Raw genomic sequence first — 17,826 nt, 5'->3', positions numbered from 1 at the left:
CTGTATTTATTGGAAAAGATTCTAATGTATCCTTATTGAATATGATACTTATTTTAAGTTTTAGACAAATTACCTTTATATTTAAAAAAACAGAAGATGATTTCTAACTAGAGATAAGGGAAAGTATTACAGAGGATGTAATATTTGATCTGGGTATTGAAGGACAATAAGGATTTCAGTAGCAGGAAAACACAGGGCATGTTAAAAAAAACCTGATAGTTTAGTTTGACTGGAGGATAGGGATCATATTGGAAAATGGCAAAAAATAAAGACTTTGAAGGCCAGGCTTAGACTTTGTCTTATAGATAGTAAAAAATCAAGTATTAGATATTTTTGAATAAGGGAGTTAAAGTGACCAGAGCTAGACATCAAGAAGATCAATCTGGCAGTGTTGTATAACTTAGGAAGAAAAAAGACTTGAAGCAGGGACATTATGGTAAGATGTCATGGAGGAACCTGATCTAGGGTAGTGGCAATGGCACTGGCAAAGAGGGGGTAGATGGAAGAGAAATTGCCAAGGAAGATTTTTCCGGAGGCAATGCCACGCTGAGAGGGCAGTACTAAGCATTGGCATGAGTTCTTTGAAGAGCTCTTGGGTTCTTCTGCCAGAGGGAAGTTGGAGAGGCTTTCCTAAATTTGGAAAGGTTTGAAGATTGGTCTTCCTGAAGGTTGGGGCTCAGAAGCTCATAGACTTATAGCTGGAATGGATCTTGGAGGTCATTATCCTTCTCACTTTTCTGTTTAAGAAATTGATGTCCAGAAAGATTACATAGACAGTAAGCAACAGAATGAGATTTTTAACTCAGATCCTCTCTCCAAACCCAGTGCTCTTTTTACTGTACTAGGCTGCCTGGAGGCTCCTACTGCTACCTTTGGGTCTACAATAGAAGGGAAAAGTACTTGCCCTCAACTTGTGTGAAATGTGGTCCTGTACCTGGGGAACATGTGAATTGTGAGGAGTTCCTCTCTTGGGGCCTCTTTTGGCTCCACTGGTCTTCACTGAGCTGAAGAGTAACCCAGTGGAACTTATTAAAACCCCATGGCTGGATGCTGAACTCACTCTTTTGACTCAGAGAACAGATTCTTCTAAGGGAAAGCATTAGACCAGAGAGGGATAACCCCCTCCCTTGTTCTGCATTTTGTCTGAGATGGCTCTTTCTATCAGGGAACACAAAACAACCATCTGTGCCTTGTTTTCCTCTTTAAACAAGAGGGCTGAGACTAGATGATGCAGAAGGTCACTCCTAGATCTGAAATTGCAACATTATCTGACTATATGATTTCTTAGTTCTTGCCCATTAATAATAATTACTACCTCCACTACCAATCATACTTCCAACAGATCATATAAAAGCTATAAAAATCTGTTCAGTCTAATCTTATTTTTCAAATGAAGAAACTGAGACCTTGAAAGATACCCGTGCCTTGCCCCAAATGTCTCATAGATAGAATGTGAATGAGGTAGCATTTGAACCCAGGTCCTCTGACTAGACAGGCCCTTTTTCCATGAACTATATATGCTATGTCCTTTTAGTAATTCAATAATCTGTGACTTCATAGTTTGGTTCCTTTCTCCTCTAAGTTAGCTTATAACTCTTCCACAACTTAGTAAAAGATCTTTAAGAATTTTTATGGCTAAAAATCCATCACTTCTAAAGCTACTCTAAGGCTAAGCTTTTTTGAATCTGGCTTGGATAACAAGTATACAATCCATCACTGTACTGGTATAGGAATTGAACCTCCAATTTTATTGATGTTGGGAACTCTTGGATGAGGAAACTCCCATCACCCACGGAGGCTGGCACTTTCTCTGAAAGAATCTTAGAGAACGCTGAGCAGGTGTTGCCTGGGGCCATGTAGCTAGTATGTGTCAGAGGAGGAGCTGAAGCCAGCTTTCTGTCCACCACACCATGCCTGCCTCTCACAGCTGTGATTTCTATAACTCTTATATTTCTACTAATAGAGAGATTTTCAGATTCCTTCCTGCCCTATGGGTCTAGAGGTAGCCTGAATGAATGGATACCTAAATGTCTTGTGCCAGAAAGATGGCGATGGAGTCAAGGGCATAAGTAAAGGGATGTGTGCCCCCTTGAGGATGCAGGACAATCATATATCTATCCCTGAGATTAGGGAAGTGAAATATCTTTGGTGTCAGAAAAAGGAAATATTTCATGGGGTTGACCTGATTCAATTCACTCTATCAAATATTTATTAAGTAGTTAGCTACTATGTACAAGACACTCTGCTGGATGCTGGGGATATAAAACCCACTCAAGACAATTTTTCTGTTACTGGCTGTGGAGTTGGAGGAGAGGGAGTCAGAGTTCAGTGTGCACACTGAGGAGCAAACATAGAGCGCGCACAGAGGAAGGCAAAGGCATTTCAAGAGGTCATGGTGACTGGAGTCATCTGGAAAAGCATCGGGTACAAGGCGGAACATGAGCTGGACTTTGAAGGATTCTCAACAGACAGAGAGGAGGGAGTGCATTCCAGACATGGGACACTGCCTGGATAGAATCATGGAGACAGTTGTTGGGAAGAAGTAACAGACCAGTTTGGATGGAAAGAAAAGTGTTAAATAAGCTGGGAAAGATAAGCACTGAGCTAGGCTGTGGATTCTTTCTTCCTTTTTTTTCCTTCCCCAAATCCTTACGTTCTGTCTTAGTAATAACTTTTAAGAGAGAAGGATAAAGGCTAGGTAAATGGAATTAAGTGACTTGCCCAGGATCACACATCTGGGTAGGGTTATGGATTCTTAAGTGCTAGTCTGAGCAGTTTGTAGTTGCTCCCTGAGATAATAAAGGGCTACAGAAAAAAATTTAGGGGGGTGGGGGGCAGGGAGGCTCAGGAATGGGGGGGGGGTAGGAGGAAGAACAGCCAGTTTGTGTTTTGGTAGCATCCATCAGGAAGGTGATTGGATTGAAGGAGGTTGTATTGGAGAGAGAAGAGCCTGAAAGGGTAGCAGTCTGGTACAGTGATACAGATGACAAGTCACTGAGGGCCTGAACCAGGATAACGTCTGTGTACAAAGAGAGGGAAGGTGGATAATGATTATTCAGTACGAAAGGGGACTTCCCACTATTTTGAAAATTGTGATAATTCTTATAGAAGGCAGGCTAGAGTTTACTTTTGTATTTGAGAGGTTTAATTTGGCAAAGCACATACAGGCTTGTAGGAATGGAATGGGGAGAGGGAATATAAATATACTTAAGCTGTTTACTGGAAGCACCTTTACTTCCAAACAGTTGATAAAACTGTCCTCAACTGTTCATTTTTGGAGGTCCCTGAATAAACTCAACTCAGCACAGCACTTTGGTCGACTCAGCTCCATTTCTTATATAGCACTTTAAAAAAGGTAGCAAAACGAATCATCCCCTCCCCCCCCAAACAAACTAACAAAAAGCAAGGCTAGTGGCCATCAAAGGCCCAATTGCATTTGATGTAACTTTGACCCAATGTCGATATTTCGCTTACTCTGAACGGATTTTCATTTCACGTTAGCCTGACTTAGGGAGATTTTGCAGTGTAGGCATGACGCCTCATCACCACCACTCAGCATCCAAGTCGATGGATCACGTCAGACTGGTGGGGTGTTAGGCCACTGCTCATTGTAGCCATGCTGAGCTGGGCCAGCTTGTCAAGCCCGGAAGCTGCTTCTGTCTGAATAAGGTATGAGGGCTCAGGCGCCTCCGCTCAAGGCACCCAGGCCAGAGGTGCACAGCCAAAGCTGGGAAGGGGGCCAGAGGAGCATCAGTCAAGGTCATATGTCTTCTTCTGGGCTGTGCAACCATTTCTGTTAATAAGGGGGGAATGGTGGGGAGGAGGCAGACCCAGAGAGAAGTTCTTGTTCTCCTCGGAATGCCTTTGCCTCGGGAGTCAGACTGGAGATAGACTCTGGGCAGACTTCCTAGATGCCAGGAAGGTTAGGGGCCATGCTGAGTAGAAGATAGCCTTCTCAATCCAATTGGTGCCATTCTGGACTGCCCCATCCATCCATGAGTTTGCTCAGCCCCCTTTATCGTGACCATCTCCACCAATGTCAGTTGGAGGATCTCATTCCTTTCCTCTGAGCTGAATCCCTGTGCTCATCCCATAGGACTGAGTGCAAGGACTCCCCTGCCGCTGGGGGACATCCCCCCAGGCACTGACTCACCTGGTACATGTCACCTTGGCCCAGGGTTCCCTGCTGCAGGTGGGGCTGCAGCGCCTTGGAGTTTTGAATGGCCTATGTTGGGCCAACAGGAAAATAAAATCTGATTTCTGGATGGAGATCTGATTGGCATGAGACCTGTTAGAATTCTCTGAAGGAGTGCCTGTGCCAGGCTCCTTCCTTAACTCCTGCCGAGAAAAGACTTTAAGCAGATCCAGATGTTCTTTCACACATGCACGGACATAACCTACAGGCAGACAGACGGACGTTCCACCCTCTCACTTTTCTAGATTTTCCCGAGGCATCGGCGATAATTTAGCTCTGCTCAGGGTCTTGAGACCCGACGTTTTTGAGAAGATCATCTGGGCTAGGACTTGATATATCTTTTGGTTTATGAGTTGGAAAGTGTCAAAAAGGCTCCATGTTCTCTACCACTTGGGTGAGCCTTGAACCTTCAGGGTCTGGGGGGTCCTTATTTTTTAACATCAGCCCTTTTGCTAGGAGGTATTGCTCTTCTGTTTCTGTTTTCCCTGGTCCAGCGTCCTGGCCGAGATGGTGAAGGAACCTACATTCTGTTGCTTTTCCCGGCATTAAGCAAGGGCCAGGAATTGGGTCATGACTGACTATAGCTGTCCCCAGAGCGGCCCCTGGGCCTCCCGCCAGCCCAGATGTATTACATGAGAGTTCGGAGCTCTGCTCCTAGACCCTGCAATCTTGCGTGCCCCTCTTTCCAGGAATGAAGAAGAGGAGAGACGAGCACCCCACCTTCCCTCAGCCTCTTCCCTCAGCCCTGTGGCCTCTAGAATCCTAAAAGGGACTCAGGAATTGGGCAAACTTTAATCACCTCCCCCATTGGCCCCTCGTTGGAGTGCATGGGCCAAAGGGAAGGGTTGAATAACTGAGGGGCCATGTGCCCAGAACAGAGTACATTGTCTGGACGTGGAGGGGGCAGCGGGGGCCTAGAGCCCTGGGAACTCTGCCCACTTTCCTAGCCACCCGAGGGATTCCCCTTGCCGGTTTGAGGGAGGTTGTGTAACCCTGGCCAGTGGTCATAAGCATCTTAGAAATTGCTGAGGTCGCACACTCCTCTGTTTGTAGAGGAACTCTGGAAAGCAGATGGGATTATCCCATAAGCCCCTCTGCCCTTCCCCACTTGGGGGCCCTTTTGCTTATTCCCTGACCTCCGCCGTTTCTGGAGTTGGCTGGGTCTCGGGATCTTCCTGACCCTGGCTACTGGGCATTTTTAGCCTAGAGCGAGGAAATGGGCATCTGACAAAGTCAGGGAGTGAAAGAAGGTGCAGCCTCGAGAAGGAGGAGGACCTGGCGGATAACGTCCATAGTGCCGCAGCCTTCTTTCCATTCACAAGTGGAGCTGACCTGGGAGAGGAAAGCAGGACCCAGGAGCCTTTGGGCCTGGTTTTTAGTGTGCCTGGAGTGTTGGGCTGGGTAGAGGGGGCCGAGCGAGTCCAGTAATCTGATTTAACGAGACTGACATAATGGAAAGGGAGCCACACAATGCCAGGAGGTCTGAGTTCTACTCCTGGCTCTGACATTAATTGGCTCCTTGACTTTGGGCAAATAATTTCCCTTTTCTGGGCCTCATATGTAAAGTGAGGGAGTTGGGCTAGATCAGAGGTCCTTACTTTTTGTGTGTGTCATGGATCCCTCTGATAGTCTGTTGAAGCCTATGAACCCCTCCTCCTTTTTCTTCTTAAAAAACCCTCACCTATTGGCTCCAAGGCAGAAGAGTAGTAAGGGCTAGGCAATGGGGGTCAAGTGACTTGCCCAGGGTCACACAGCTGGGAAGTGTCTGAGGCCGGATTTGAACCCAGGACCTCCTGTCTCTAGGCCTGGCTCTAGCCATGGAACTTCCTAGCTGCCCCACAGTAAGCGTTTATTAAGTGTCAGGCACTGTGCTAGGCTCTAAGGATACAAAGACAAACATGGAACAGTCCTTGCTTTCATGGAGCTTACATTCTATAGGAGGGAAAAGAAGTATATGTATACATATGGGCAAAACAGATATGAAATGCATGCCCATTTTTGGGGTAGCTGGAAATACTAGCAAACCCAGGGGGATCAGGAAAGACTTCATGTAGGAGGCAATACTCCTACTCGAGTGCTGAATTGTGTGGTGTGGACTATATAAATACCACAGGAATTCAGAGAAAGGAGAGATTGCTGTGGGCTGCAGCAGCTGGGGGAGGCCCCACAGAAATGATGGAACATTGTCCTCATTTTTCATTCTCTAGGCTATTGGGGTGCCTAGTGACAGCAATCTCCTGTCAGAGCCAGGCCTTTCACCATATGTGAATCAAACGCCAAGCTTCCCCGGGGCTCAGGAAGCCTGCTTTTATTATTTCAGCATGTAGGAAAGTCTTTGTCTCTCACTTGCTCTGTTTGTTCCCCCTTTCCTCACCTTTCCTTATTCTGCTTCTATGTATCTTGCTAGGAGTAGCTCTTGAAATACCCACAAGCCATTCTTGCTTGCTTAGATCCCATGAACAGATGCTGGTCCCTTGGGTCCCAGCATCCTAAGAATTCCCTTGGTGCCTTGAGGTCTGTAAAATACATAATAAACCCATATCTTCTTTCTTAGAATCAATACTATGTATGAACAGTAAGGGCTAGGCAATGGGAGTTAAGTGACTTGCCCAAGGTCTCACAGCTAGGATGTGTCTGAGGGTACATTTGAACCTAGGATCTGTCTTTTTAAAAATTATTTATTTATTTAGAATATTTTTCTGTGGTTACATGATTCATGATTTTTCCCATCCCTCTTCCCTCCCCCTTCCCAGAGCTGACAAGCAATTCCACTGGGATATACATGTATCATTGTTTAAAACAGATTTCCATGTTATTCATATTTGCAATAGAGTGATCTTTTGACTCCAAAACCCTAATCATATCCCCATTGAACCTCGCGATCATGTTTTTCTTCTGCGTTTATGCCCCCACAGTTCTTCCTCTGGATGTGGATAGTGTTCTTTCTCATAAGTTTCTCTGAATTGTTCTGGATCATTGCCTTGCTGCTAGTAGAGAAGTCCATTACATTCGATTGTGCCACAGTGTATCAGTCTCTGTCTACAATGTTCTCCTGGTTCTGCTCCTCTCACTCTGCATCACTTCCTGGAGGTTGTTCCAGTTCACATGGACTTCCTCCACTTTATTATTCCTTTGAGCACAATAGTATTCCATCATCATCTGATGCCACAATTTGTTCAGTTGCGGGACACTGCCTCATTTTCCATTTTTTTTTTGCCACCACAAAGAGTGGGGCTGTAAATATTTTCCTTATTATCTCTTTGGGGTACAAACCCAGCACTGCTATGGCTGGATCAAAGGGTAGATATTCTTTTATCACCCTTTGGGCATAGTTCCAAATTGCCCTCCAGAATGGTTGGATCAATTCACAACTCCACCAGCAATGCATTAGTGCAGGACCTGGTTTTTGATCCACTGAACCATCTAGTTACCCCCTGTTCTGCATTTACTTCTCTGTATTCCTGTCACTTTTGAGAGAATGTAAACCCCTAAGGACGAACATCATATTTTGTCTTTGTTTCTCCAAAGCTGGCTCAGTGCCTGGCACATAGATTTTGTTGTTGATTCTCCTTTGTTTTCAAAGAGGACCATAGTAGTCATTTAACAAATGCTTGATGAATGAATGATTGAATGAATGGGTTCAAGTTACCCCCTCCTAAAGAATTCTGAGCCCCTGGAGGATATAGAGATGGTATCTGAATCCCAACTCAATTCAAGTCATCGATTCTCTGGTTTTTTATTTCCTCATCTGTAAAATTAAGGGTTTGGACTAGGTGATCTCTTAGATTTCTTCTAGCTCTGAAATTCTGTGTTCTAAGGTCCCATCCAGCTCTGATATTTATTGACTTTGTGACTTGTCCTTTTGCACTGGCCCTATAGACAGTAGGAAATTTAACAGGTGAAGAAGGAAGCAGGTAGGGATAACATTTCTAAAAGAGGGTCAGTCAGTCAATTAATTAGTCAATAAGCATCTATTAAGTACTTTCTATGTGCCAAGAACTGAGGATACAAACAGACAACAGGAGCCTATAGCTGAACGAGGGAGATAACATGTAAATACCTACATACAAACAAGACTAGGAATTTAAGGATAAATTGAAGATAATTAATCAAGGAAAGGCACTAGCATTAAGGGGAAACAAGAAAGCCTTCTGGTAGAAGGCAGTATATTAGCTTGGAATTGAAGGAAGATGCCACTCTTTGGCCACTCGCTCATCTCTCTTCAGTGGGTCATGGGATCAACAGGCTGGTTGTTGGTGGAAGGTTGATCCTTTCTGCTACATGCATCCCAGACCCTCTCAGATGGGCCAAGAAGCATCTCTATCCAAGGCCCCATGCCAAGTAGAGCAACTGTCCCAGGTAGGGCAAGGGGCAATCGCATTGACCCCTGTGCTTCCCAAGCCTTGCCTTTCCGCAGGAGAATTGGTCACAGATCTGTCCCTGCTCTGAAGTCCAGAGGGACCCACCAGGAAGTAACCTGAGCTGCTGCAGAAGACGGCCCGTTGGGAGCACCAGCCCCAGTGTGTTCTCTCTGCGGCACCTGCCCCATGATCCCATTCATAATCCTTCCAGTGTCTGCCAGCCCTGTGTGGGGAGCCGGCACCGGATGAGGCTATCCTTTTACTTTCCTCCAAATTCCCAAAGCTGATTCAGAGACATCATGCTGGGACCTTTTCATTCATCCTTTCTCCCTCCTTTCTGTACCAGCTTTGAGGCTAGGCTTGTCCTGGGGAGGAGGGAATAACTTAGCTGAACCAGGGAGACGCTAGAATCTTGAATTAGAGGGGATGCTAACATTTATCCATTCTGTCAGCTCAGAAAAGTTGGATCATAGATATAGGGCTGAAAGAGAATTTGGAGGCCTTCCAAACCCACCATTTTACAGATGAGGAAACTGAGGCACTGAGCAGTCAAGTGATTTTTCCTGAGGTATTAAGGGTCAGAGATTGGATTTAATTCCAAATCCTCTGATTCCATAGCCAGTGCTCTCTCCACTATTGTACTCAGATTTCTATTTTCAGATGAGGAAACTAAGGCACAGAGGGGTTACCAATGTAACCAAAGTCACACAGCTGACTAGGGACACCAACTATGACTTGAACTCAGGTTCCCAAGTCTCCATCTAATGGGACTTGGAGGTAATATAAATTTCAGGGCTCAACCCATCATTAATTTAGGGCAGCTGGGTGACTCAGAGGCTAGAGAGGAGGGTCTGGATTCAAATGTGGCCTCAGACACTTCTTAGCTGGATGACCCTGGGCAAGTCACTTACCCCATTGCCTAGCCTTTATTGTTCTTCTGTCTTAGAATCAATGTTTAGTACCAATTCTAAGACAGAAGGAAAGGCTTTTTTTTTTAAAGGAAGGAAACTTAGAGACTATCTATTTCTACTGCTTTCTTTTATAGATGAGGAATCTGCAGCTTAGAAAGTGAAAGGCCTGGGAGCAGCTGGATGGATAGCTCAGTGGATGGAGAACCAGGCTTAGAGATGGAAGGTACAAGGTTCAAATCTGGCCTCAGACACTTCCCAGCTGTGTGACCCTGGGCAAGTCACTTAACCCCCATTACCTAGCCCTTACCACTCTTCTGCCTTGGAACCAATACACAGTACTGATTCTAAGGTGGAAGTTAAGGGTTGTAAAAAAAAGAAAGTGAATGGCTGCAGAGTAAGTAGCAAGATCAGAATTTGAACCCAAGTCCTTTCCCTCAAAACCTGATGTTCTTTCCATTGTACTTGGCTGCCTCCTTATTGCATAGAGTGAACCTGAGAGGCAGAATCTGAAACCAGATGAGCTGGGGTTAGGGTTGAGTCAATCATGGTGGCCCTTCCTTAATTTAAAAAAAAGTCATTGATACTTTAAAAAAAAATCACTATTGGAAGAGCTAGGTAGCACAGTAGTTGGTGCACCAGGTCTAGAGTTGGGCAGATGTAGGTTCAAATCTGGTCTCAGGTATTTCCTAGCTGGGTGACCCCTGGACAAGTTCCTTAGCCCCACTTGCCTAGCCCTTGCTTGCCTTTCTGTCTTAAGAGTTGTTACTAATACAAAAGTAAGGGTTTTTTTTTAAAGGAAAAAAAAGTCACTATTACATCACAAGGACCTTGCCTGCTCTCCCAAAATGGAACCCTCCCTTGTGACAAATAATTATATCCAGTCAAGAAAACCAGACCACACATTAATCGAGTCTCCATCCTTACTCTCTACCACCACTTTGTGTAGGCTCACTTGATGAAGACAGAGTACTAGACTTAAGAGTTAAGATGACCTGAATTCAAATTCTGCCTCAAGTGCTTAATAGCTGTGGCTTGAATACTGCTTCATCCCTTCTTCCTCAGTTTTGTCATTTGTAAAATGGGGATAATAATAGCACCTACCTCGCAGGATTGTTGTGAGGGTAAAATGAGAGACTATCTGTAAAATGCTTTGCAGCACTTAAAGCACAACATAAATGCTAGTTGTTTTTGTTGCTATTGTTGTTCCATATTATTTGAATTTGCCCTGCATATTTCCATTGATTTGGTTGTAGTTGCCATATTTTAGATTATTAGAACTTCAAATAGTGTGTATTTGTATATGTGTGACCACTTTGGGGGATTTATCATTTGAACTAACTGGATCATTGTTGTTGTTGAGTTGTTTTTCAGGAGTATCTGACTCTTCATGACCCCGTTTGGGGTTTTCTTGGCAAAAAATACTAGAATGATTTGCCATTTCCTTTTCCAGCTCATTTTACAGATGAGTAAACTGAGGCCAACAGGGTTAAGTGAATTGCTCAGGGCCACATAGCTAGTAAGGAATAAGGAGCTGAGTCCAGATCTGAATTCAGGAAGAAGAATCTTCCTGACTCCAAACCTGGCACTCTATCCATTGCACCACCTGGCTGCTCTGATCTATTAGGGACCTGGTTACATTATTATCATAACTAGTTTAAGTGTTCATCATAGTTTGGAAGTTTTTTGGAGTTATTTTTCTTCATATTATTATGGTCATTTGCCTGGTTCCTTCTTTTTTCATTCTTCAACAGTTCATACAAGACTTCTGCAGATTCTCTGAATTCTTCATATTTATCATTTCTTATGGCACAATAATATACTATTGTATCCACATATTGTTCAAGCATTGTCCCATTGTTGGACACTCGTTTTCCTTCTAGTTCTTTCCTATTACAACAAGTGCCACAGCAAATACTTGCATACATGGGATCTTCCTGCTGTTTCTGACCTCCTTGGAGCATATACTTAGTGGTGGCATTGCTGGGTCCTTGCCTCTGGCCACTTTTGTGCCTTTTTTGAATATGGTTCCACATTTGTCCACATGCCTCCAGCACCTCTGCAGGATTCCTCTTCTGCTGTCTAAGGCAGGGCATGGCACATTTAGTGTTTGCAAAAAGCTGGAACAGTAGTTACTTAAATGTTAACCATGAGCAAAGGCTCAGCGCCATCCTGTCTTATGGCTTCCATTTTTTGAAGGGTAGTCGGGACGTGGCGGGGGAATTAGTTATGGGAATATGAATTTCACCCCACCTTTATCCTCTTCCATTGAGCCTAGAGAGGTTCCTTGAGAAGGAAGCATTTCAATGGGAGCCAAGGTGGGTTTGGTGGAGGGGAAATAGAAAAGTGTGGAATTGCAAATGTTTCAAAGTTCTTAGTTCTTCAGTGCTCAGTGCTCAGTGCTCTTAAAACATTGGGTTTAATGTATTTATTTTACTCCTCTAGTAGCCCTAGAAACAAGAGTCGGAATTTCTCTCCAACATGAATCTTTTTTGTTTGAGTAGTTCAGGCTTTTGCTTAGTTAGAAAAACATGTGGTTTGTTTTTTATTACATTTCCTCTGGAAAACACAATGGATTAAATTCAATAAGGGGAAAATATTGGGTTTCATTTAGTCCCAAACTGGTCTTCTGTCTCCCTTTTGAAGTCAGAATGAAACTGCCCCCTCACTCCAGTGGGGCTTCCCATGCTTGACATGGCCCCCTTGGTTCAAAAGCCTGACTTTTGTCCATAGAGTAGGATGGAGCCCAACTCGGGAACATAGAGGGCTTGCCAGAGCCAAGACCTCCCCCCTTGACAGTGCCCCTGAACTCTGAAGCTTCCTCTTTCCTTTTCCCTCCTGGTACACTTCACACACATGGCTCACACTCTGGTCTTAGGGTCTTGAGAAGCCTGGGCTTAGAGCCCAGGATTTATCAGTATTAAACTAATGAGAACTCCAGTGAGAAGAAACAGTAAAAGACCACTGCCTCTAAAGTCAGAGAGCCTGGATTCAGATTCTGCCAAATTCTGCATGTGTGACCTTAGGCAAGTCACAGGTGTTAAGTAAGCATGCAGTCCATCACCTTGTTGAGTGTGGGGAAACCAGATGAAAATGTATAACAAAATAAATTAAAACACAGTAAAACAATAAAATGAATAAATAAATAAAATGTGGATAATGTTAATTTGGGACTTTCTAATCATTATGTGGCCCATAACACTGCTGAATATGGGGAATGTTATTAAAATATAATTGGGAAATATTTAACAAAAAATACAAGACATAAATGTTAAGTTGTGGTTTTCTAAGTCAATATATGATCCAGTTATGTCTTTATTATTGGCCATTTAGTGCCCCCTCCCTTTCTGTTAGCCACTGACGTGACTTATCTGGACCTCAGTTTCCTCATTTGTAAAATGAAGTGGTTGAACTCGATAGCTTCAAGATCCCTTCTAGCTTTATATCTATGAACCTATGATCCCCCAAATGTCCTTGTAAATGGCCTAAGTTACAAATGAATCCTTAGAACTCTAGATTGGTAATCAAAGAACCTAGATTATATATATTCAATCACCATGTAAAAGCAATTTTTAAAACTTATTTTCTGACATTGTGTGACTCAGATTCTCTTCCTCCTTCCTCTCTCTCCCCAAGGCAAATGTGCAGTTGATATAGGTTATACCAGTGCTTTCATGCAATACACATTTCCATATTCCAGGGCACCTAGATTCTAGAGTTAATGCTACTGTTAATCACTTGTGTGATCTTGGGCAAGTTACTTCCCCTCTGGATCTTAGCTTCCTTGATTGTGGTTGGATTAGTTGACCTCTAAGGTTCTTTTAATTTCATACGTTCACCACATTACAGATTTCTAGCTGGAAGGGGCTTTAAAAGTTGGCTAAGCTAATTCCCTTCCTTTTATTGAGGAGGAAACCAAGTGAAGTGACTTACCCCAAGTTGTACAGAGGTAAACCTGGGGTTTGAACCCAGGTCCTTTCATTCTTATGTTCTTTCTTTTACACTACAATTCTAAAATTCTGTGAAATCCGTAAATCATGTTGCCTCCTTGGAGGAGGATGAGATGATGTGCTCTAACCTTTGGAATAAAGGAGTGGGAATAAAATGGGAACTTGTCCTTGTGTGGCATTGTACTACCACTACTCCTTGCCTCCTAGACACTGTGTGGGCTAGATCTGGGGTGACATCAATGGTTTATATTTACATTTTGACTTAATTTTCCTCTTTCTCTTATCCTTTTAGGGATTTCCTGGAGACTTTGGGGAAAGAGGACCCCCTGGATTGGATGGCAACCCAGTAAGTGTTGGGAGACAATGTAGAGAGAACATTAGGTCTGAGAGGAGGAGGGAAGAAGTTGATTATGAAGAGGTGAACTGTGCTTCTGGATCAGGAAGCCACATGCAGAAGCATATTTATTGATTTAAAGCTGCTTTGCTAAATTTTTTTTATTTTTTTATTTTTTGGTGTATATATGTTTAATGCTGATATTACTTCATAGTCTACGTTTCTTTTATCAATATGTAATTTCCATCCTTATCTCTTTTGCTTTGCTAAATTTTGCTAATTCTACTGTTTGACTTAAAATCTAACAAGCAGATCCAAGGCGTTCATATCTTTTTTTAAGTTTTATATTTATTTTATTTTAATAACAAATTTTCACATAAGTTTTCCAATATTCATATTTTTCTGTTCCCTGTTCCATGAGACTTTCTCCTCTATTCATTTCCATTTATGTTGGGGCCCAGACTGGGTACACTACACTACTAATAGAAAACGTTTCTATGGCCTATGGTCTGATTATGGCCCTTGGTACATCTGTGAGCTGAAAGAGATCAGACTGGAATTGGGAAAGAAATGAAATCTAACCCAACAAGTTTTGTGTCCCATCCCCTTATGGGTATGAACAGTTCAAAGGAAGAGAAGGAAGAAATATTTAGGAAGTGCTTACTATGTGCCAGGATGTGCTAAGCTCTTTATAAATATTATCTCATTTGATTCTCAAAACAACCCTGAGAGATAGATGCTATTATCTTCATTCTTCCATTGAGGAAATTGAGGCAAACAGAAATTAAGTGATTTTTCCCGGGATCACACAAGTAGTAAATATCCTAGGTGAGATTTGAATTCATGTCTTCCTGCCTTGAGGACCATCATTCTATTCACTCTACCTCCTGGGGGCATGAGAGGCTTTATAGTGGAGGGAGCAGTGGTTCAGGAGACAGGACTAGGAGGTCCAGGTTCCTAACTGCCATTCCTTTGGTGATGCTCAGCAAATCATTTCCTTTTTCTAGGCCTCCACTTCCTTTTCTATTCATTGGAGTGGGTTGGAGTATATTATAACCCCAAAGATTCCTTCTAGCCTGGAAACAATCAGGTGGCTTCCCTAGGGTTGACCAGTCATGGACTAGAAAGAAGGCTGGGTGCAGAGTGTTGAGGGCTCGAGCCCTGATGCTTCCTCAGTGCCGAGAGAGTATGGTGTGACACCAGCTTGGTTGTTCCCTGTAGGCCCATAGGCAGATACCAGCTTTGCCCTCTGAGAGCATCTTATCTGGACTCCAAGAGGCCCTTTAAAGCCTAGAGCAGCTCCATGCCTGGGGAACTGGGGACAAGGCTGAGCCAGGAGGTCAGTGTTGTCTGAGCACATTCTCTAAATATTTACAGCCAACGGTGGCTCCTAAATGGAAGCCTGTGCAGTATAGGGAAATCACCCCCTTCTATAAGAATGAGGGTGGGGTGAGGGAGAGGAAGTCCTCCATTATTTGTAGAGTTTACAAATAATTGGAATCCTCCAAGTGCAGAGGCTGTGCACATTTGGTTTGGGATTTTTAGCTCCAGAATTGCTAACCACAGAGCCAGGTCAGCCTGCCCCAGGGTCTGGGACCCTTTTTCAAATGTTTCCTGTTCTTTGGACAGCCAACCTAGGGCTTTGGACTTGGCTGAATACCCAAGAGACCTCAGAGCTTGATGCTGTGAGGGGTGAAGAGTGCCAGGATCTCAGCTGGGCCTGTGTGCAACACCAAGCCTTCTCCAAGTCCTTCCTGAGAGGGCCAGGAGGCAAAGACGTTGCTTTACTTCCTGTCCTAAACAGCTGTGCCCAGCTGTGCCCAGCTGTGCCCATCATTGAGGGGGCCAGCTTTTGGCTTTTCTTCTCCCTCTCCCACAAAGTTCCATTTTATCATTCACTATCATATGCCTGAAATGAAGAATCACAATGAGTGATTTTAAAATATTTCTCATTAGGACAATTAATAATAAATAATGGAAAATAGTATCTTGTTTTGTTAAAGGAGCTCCCTCTGAGGAACTTGCCATATTTGTGGTATAATGTAGTGATAAGGCACTAGACTGAGAGTCAAGAGACTTGGGTTCTTTCTAATAGGTATATGGTCCAATGGGCAAGTTAATTCACTTGTATGAATGTCAGGGGATAATAATTCTTATCCAGTCTAGCTCACATACAGAGGAGCTGGAAATGTTCCCAGATAACAGGGCTCTTGTCCTATTAACCCAGCCATTAGGCCATCTCAGCTAGTGGATATAGTGACAAAGATAACTCAATAGAATTTATTTATGGTGGCATTATTCATACCTTACTCTTATTTGACACCTTTATTCATTTTTTTAAACTTTTACCTTCTGTCTTATAATCAATGTTAAGAATTGGTTTCAAAGCAGAAGAGCAGTAAGAGCAAGGCAATTGGGATTAAGGTGACTTACCCAGAGTCATACAGTTAAGAAGCGTCTGAGGCCAGAATTGTACCCAGGTCCTCCAAACCTTGTGCTCTCTCTACTCTGCTGCCTACCTGCCTCCAGAATTCTTTCTGCTGAGTTGTCTGCAGAACCATGGGGATACTGCAATAAACCATCTGCCTAGAGAGGCGCCGAGGGCTACTGCAACACATGAGTGCTAGACTTGGAACCAAGAGAGACTCAGATTCAGATCCTGGCTCCAATACTTGTTGTAACCTTGGGCAAGTCATTTAGCCTTTCACCCTCAATTTCTTTATCTGTAAAAGTGTTTAATGTCAGCTCAGATCTAGAGGGGTTGTCATGAGGGATAAATGAGATGATGTATGTCAAGTGCTTTACAAAACTTAAAACAATATGTAAATATGAACTATTATTATTGTTGTAATTCTCTCTCTGGGTGTCTGACTCAGGAAAATAACATCACCAGATGGGGGTGGGAATGCTATGATTTCCCCAACAGCCCCCAATCTCTTGACTATCTATACCCCTTACCTATGTTGGTCTTCTTTCACTTTTAGGGAGAACTGGGTGCCCCAGGCCCACCTGGAGTTCATGGACTTATTGTAAGTATGAGAATATAACCCAATAGAGCAAATGGCCTGAGCTGGGGACCTGGGAACAAGAAGAGGGGAATAGAGTGGAACAGTTTCCCTTTGGGAGGGACAGCCTTGTATAATGCACAGAGCAGGGGCCTGAAAGGCAGAAGACTTGGCTTCTCATCTCTAGCTGAAGAACCTTGGTTAAGTGAGCTAACTTTCTCTGGGTCTCAATTCCTGCATTTCCTTTAGTCCCAGTGACTCTTTAGGGAGAACAGGGAGTGAGTTTTCTCTGCAACTATAACCCTAAGGTTTCTAGTCTAAATTTCAGTGGAAGGCCAGAGCCACACAGAGAGTTCATGGTGTGACCTTGGGCAAGTTAATTTGCCTTCTTCAGTTCCCTCCTTTGTAAGAGGAAGAAGTTGGATTAAATTAAAAGTTCTTCGCCTTTTTTTGTGGCATGGACCTTTTAGAGGTCTGAAACCTATGAACCCCTCCTTAGGGTAATGTTTCTAAATGCATAGAAGGACAAAGGATGGAATTATGTAGGAGATCAATTCTATTGAAATACATTTGTCACCATTTTTTAAAAGTACATGGGCCTCAAGATAAGAACCCTTAGACTAGAGGAGCCCAGGAGTTTGCTTGGGTTAGCCAACATCATATGTCTATACCTGTCTCTATTTGGCTGATTGTTAGGTCTGTCTTTTGACTATACTGTTATCTAATTAGTTAAATCATCCCCTTCCCAACAAAGCCATTATCCCTCTAGTCCTCGGGCTTTTGAGGGCATCTACAAGGCCAAAGAATGTCCCAGACTGGAATCTCAAGAGACTTGGGTTTACACTTTGCTATGTGACTTTAGGCAATTCTTGCAACGTGTCTGTTACTCTCTAAAGTCCACCTATGTTAGGGGTGAGTAAGGTTCTCTGGAGAGCAATGTGAGTAGAGGTTCAGTGCTCTGATACTGGATCTGGGTTGGGAAGAGATTCCTTTCAGGAAAAATTCCTTCACTGAAACCTGACCCTAGAGATCCCAGCCTTCTTGAGTCTTAGGGTTTTTCCCCCTAGTAAGCA

General features: G+C 43.5%; 1 protein-coding gene across 4 annotated transcripts in view; it reads left to right on the top strand.

Moving 5' to 3' along the window:
- Positions 1-17,826, top strand: part of COL27A1 (collagen type XXVII alpha 1 chain) — a 268,951-nt gene that overhangs the window by 108,745 nt on the left and 142,380 nt on the right. For all 4 annotated transcript variants that reach the window (XM_056812389.1, XM_056812391.1, XM_056812388.1 and 1 more), the window contains exons 13-14: positions 13,707-13,760; positions 16,733-16,777. In XM_056812389.1, coding sequence (XP_056668367.1) covers positions 13,707-13,760; positions 16,733-16,777 — 99 coding nt within the window. The remainder of the gene's footprint in view (positions 1-13,706; positions 13,761-16,732; positions 16,778-17,826) is intronic.

Source organism: Monodelphis domestica, chromosome 1 (genome assembly GCF_027887165.1).
Source record: "Monodelphis domestica isolate mMonDom1 chromosome 1, mMonDom1.pri, whole genome shotgun sequence".
NCBI classification, from domain to species: Eukaryota; Metazoa; Chordata; class Mammalia; order Didelphimorphia; family Didelphidae; genus Monodelphis; species Monodelphis domestica.
The sequence above is the reverse complement of the archived record's forward strand: the minus strand, read 5'-3'. Positions and strand labels throughout refer to the sequence as shown.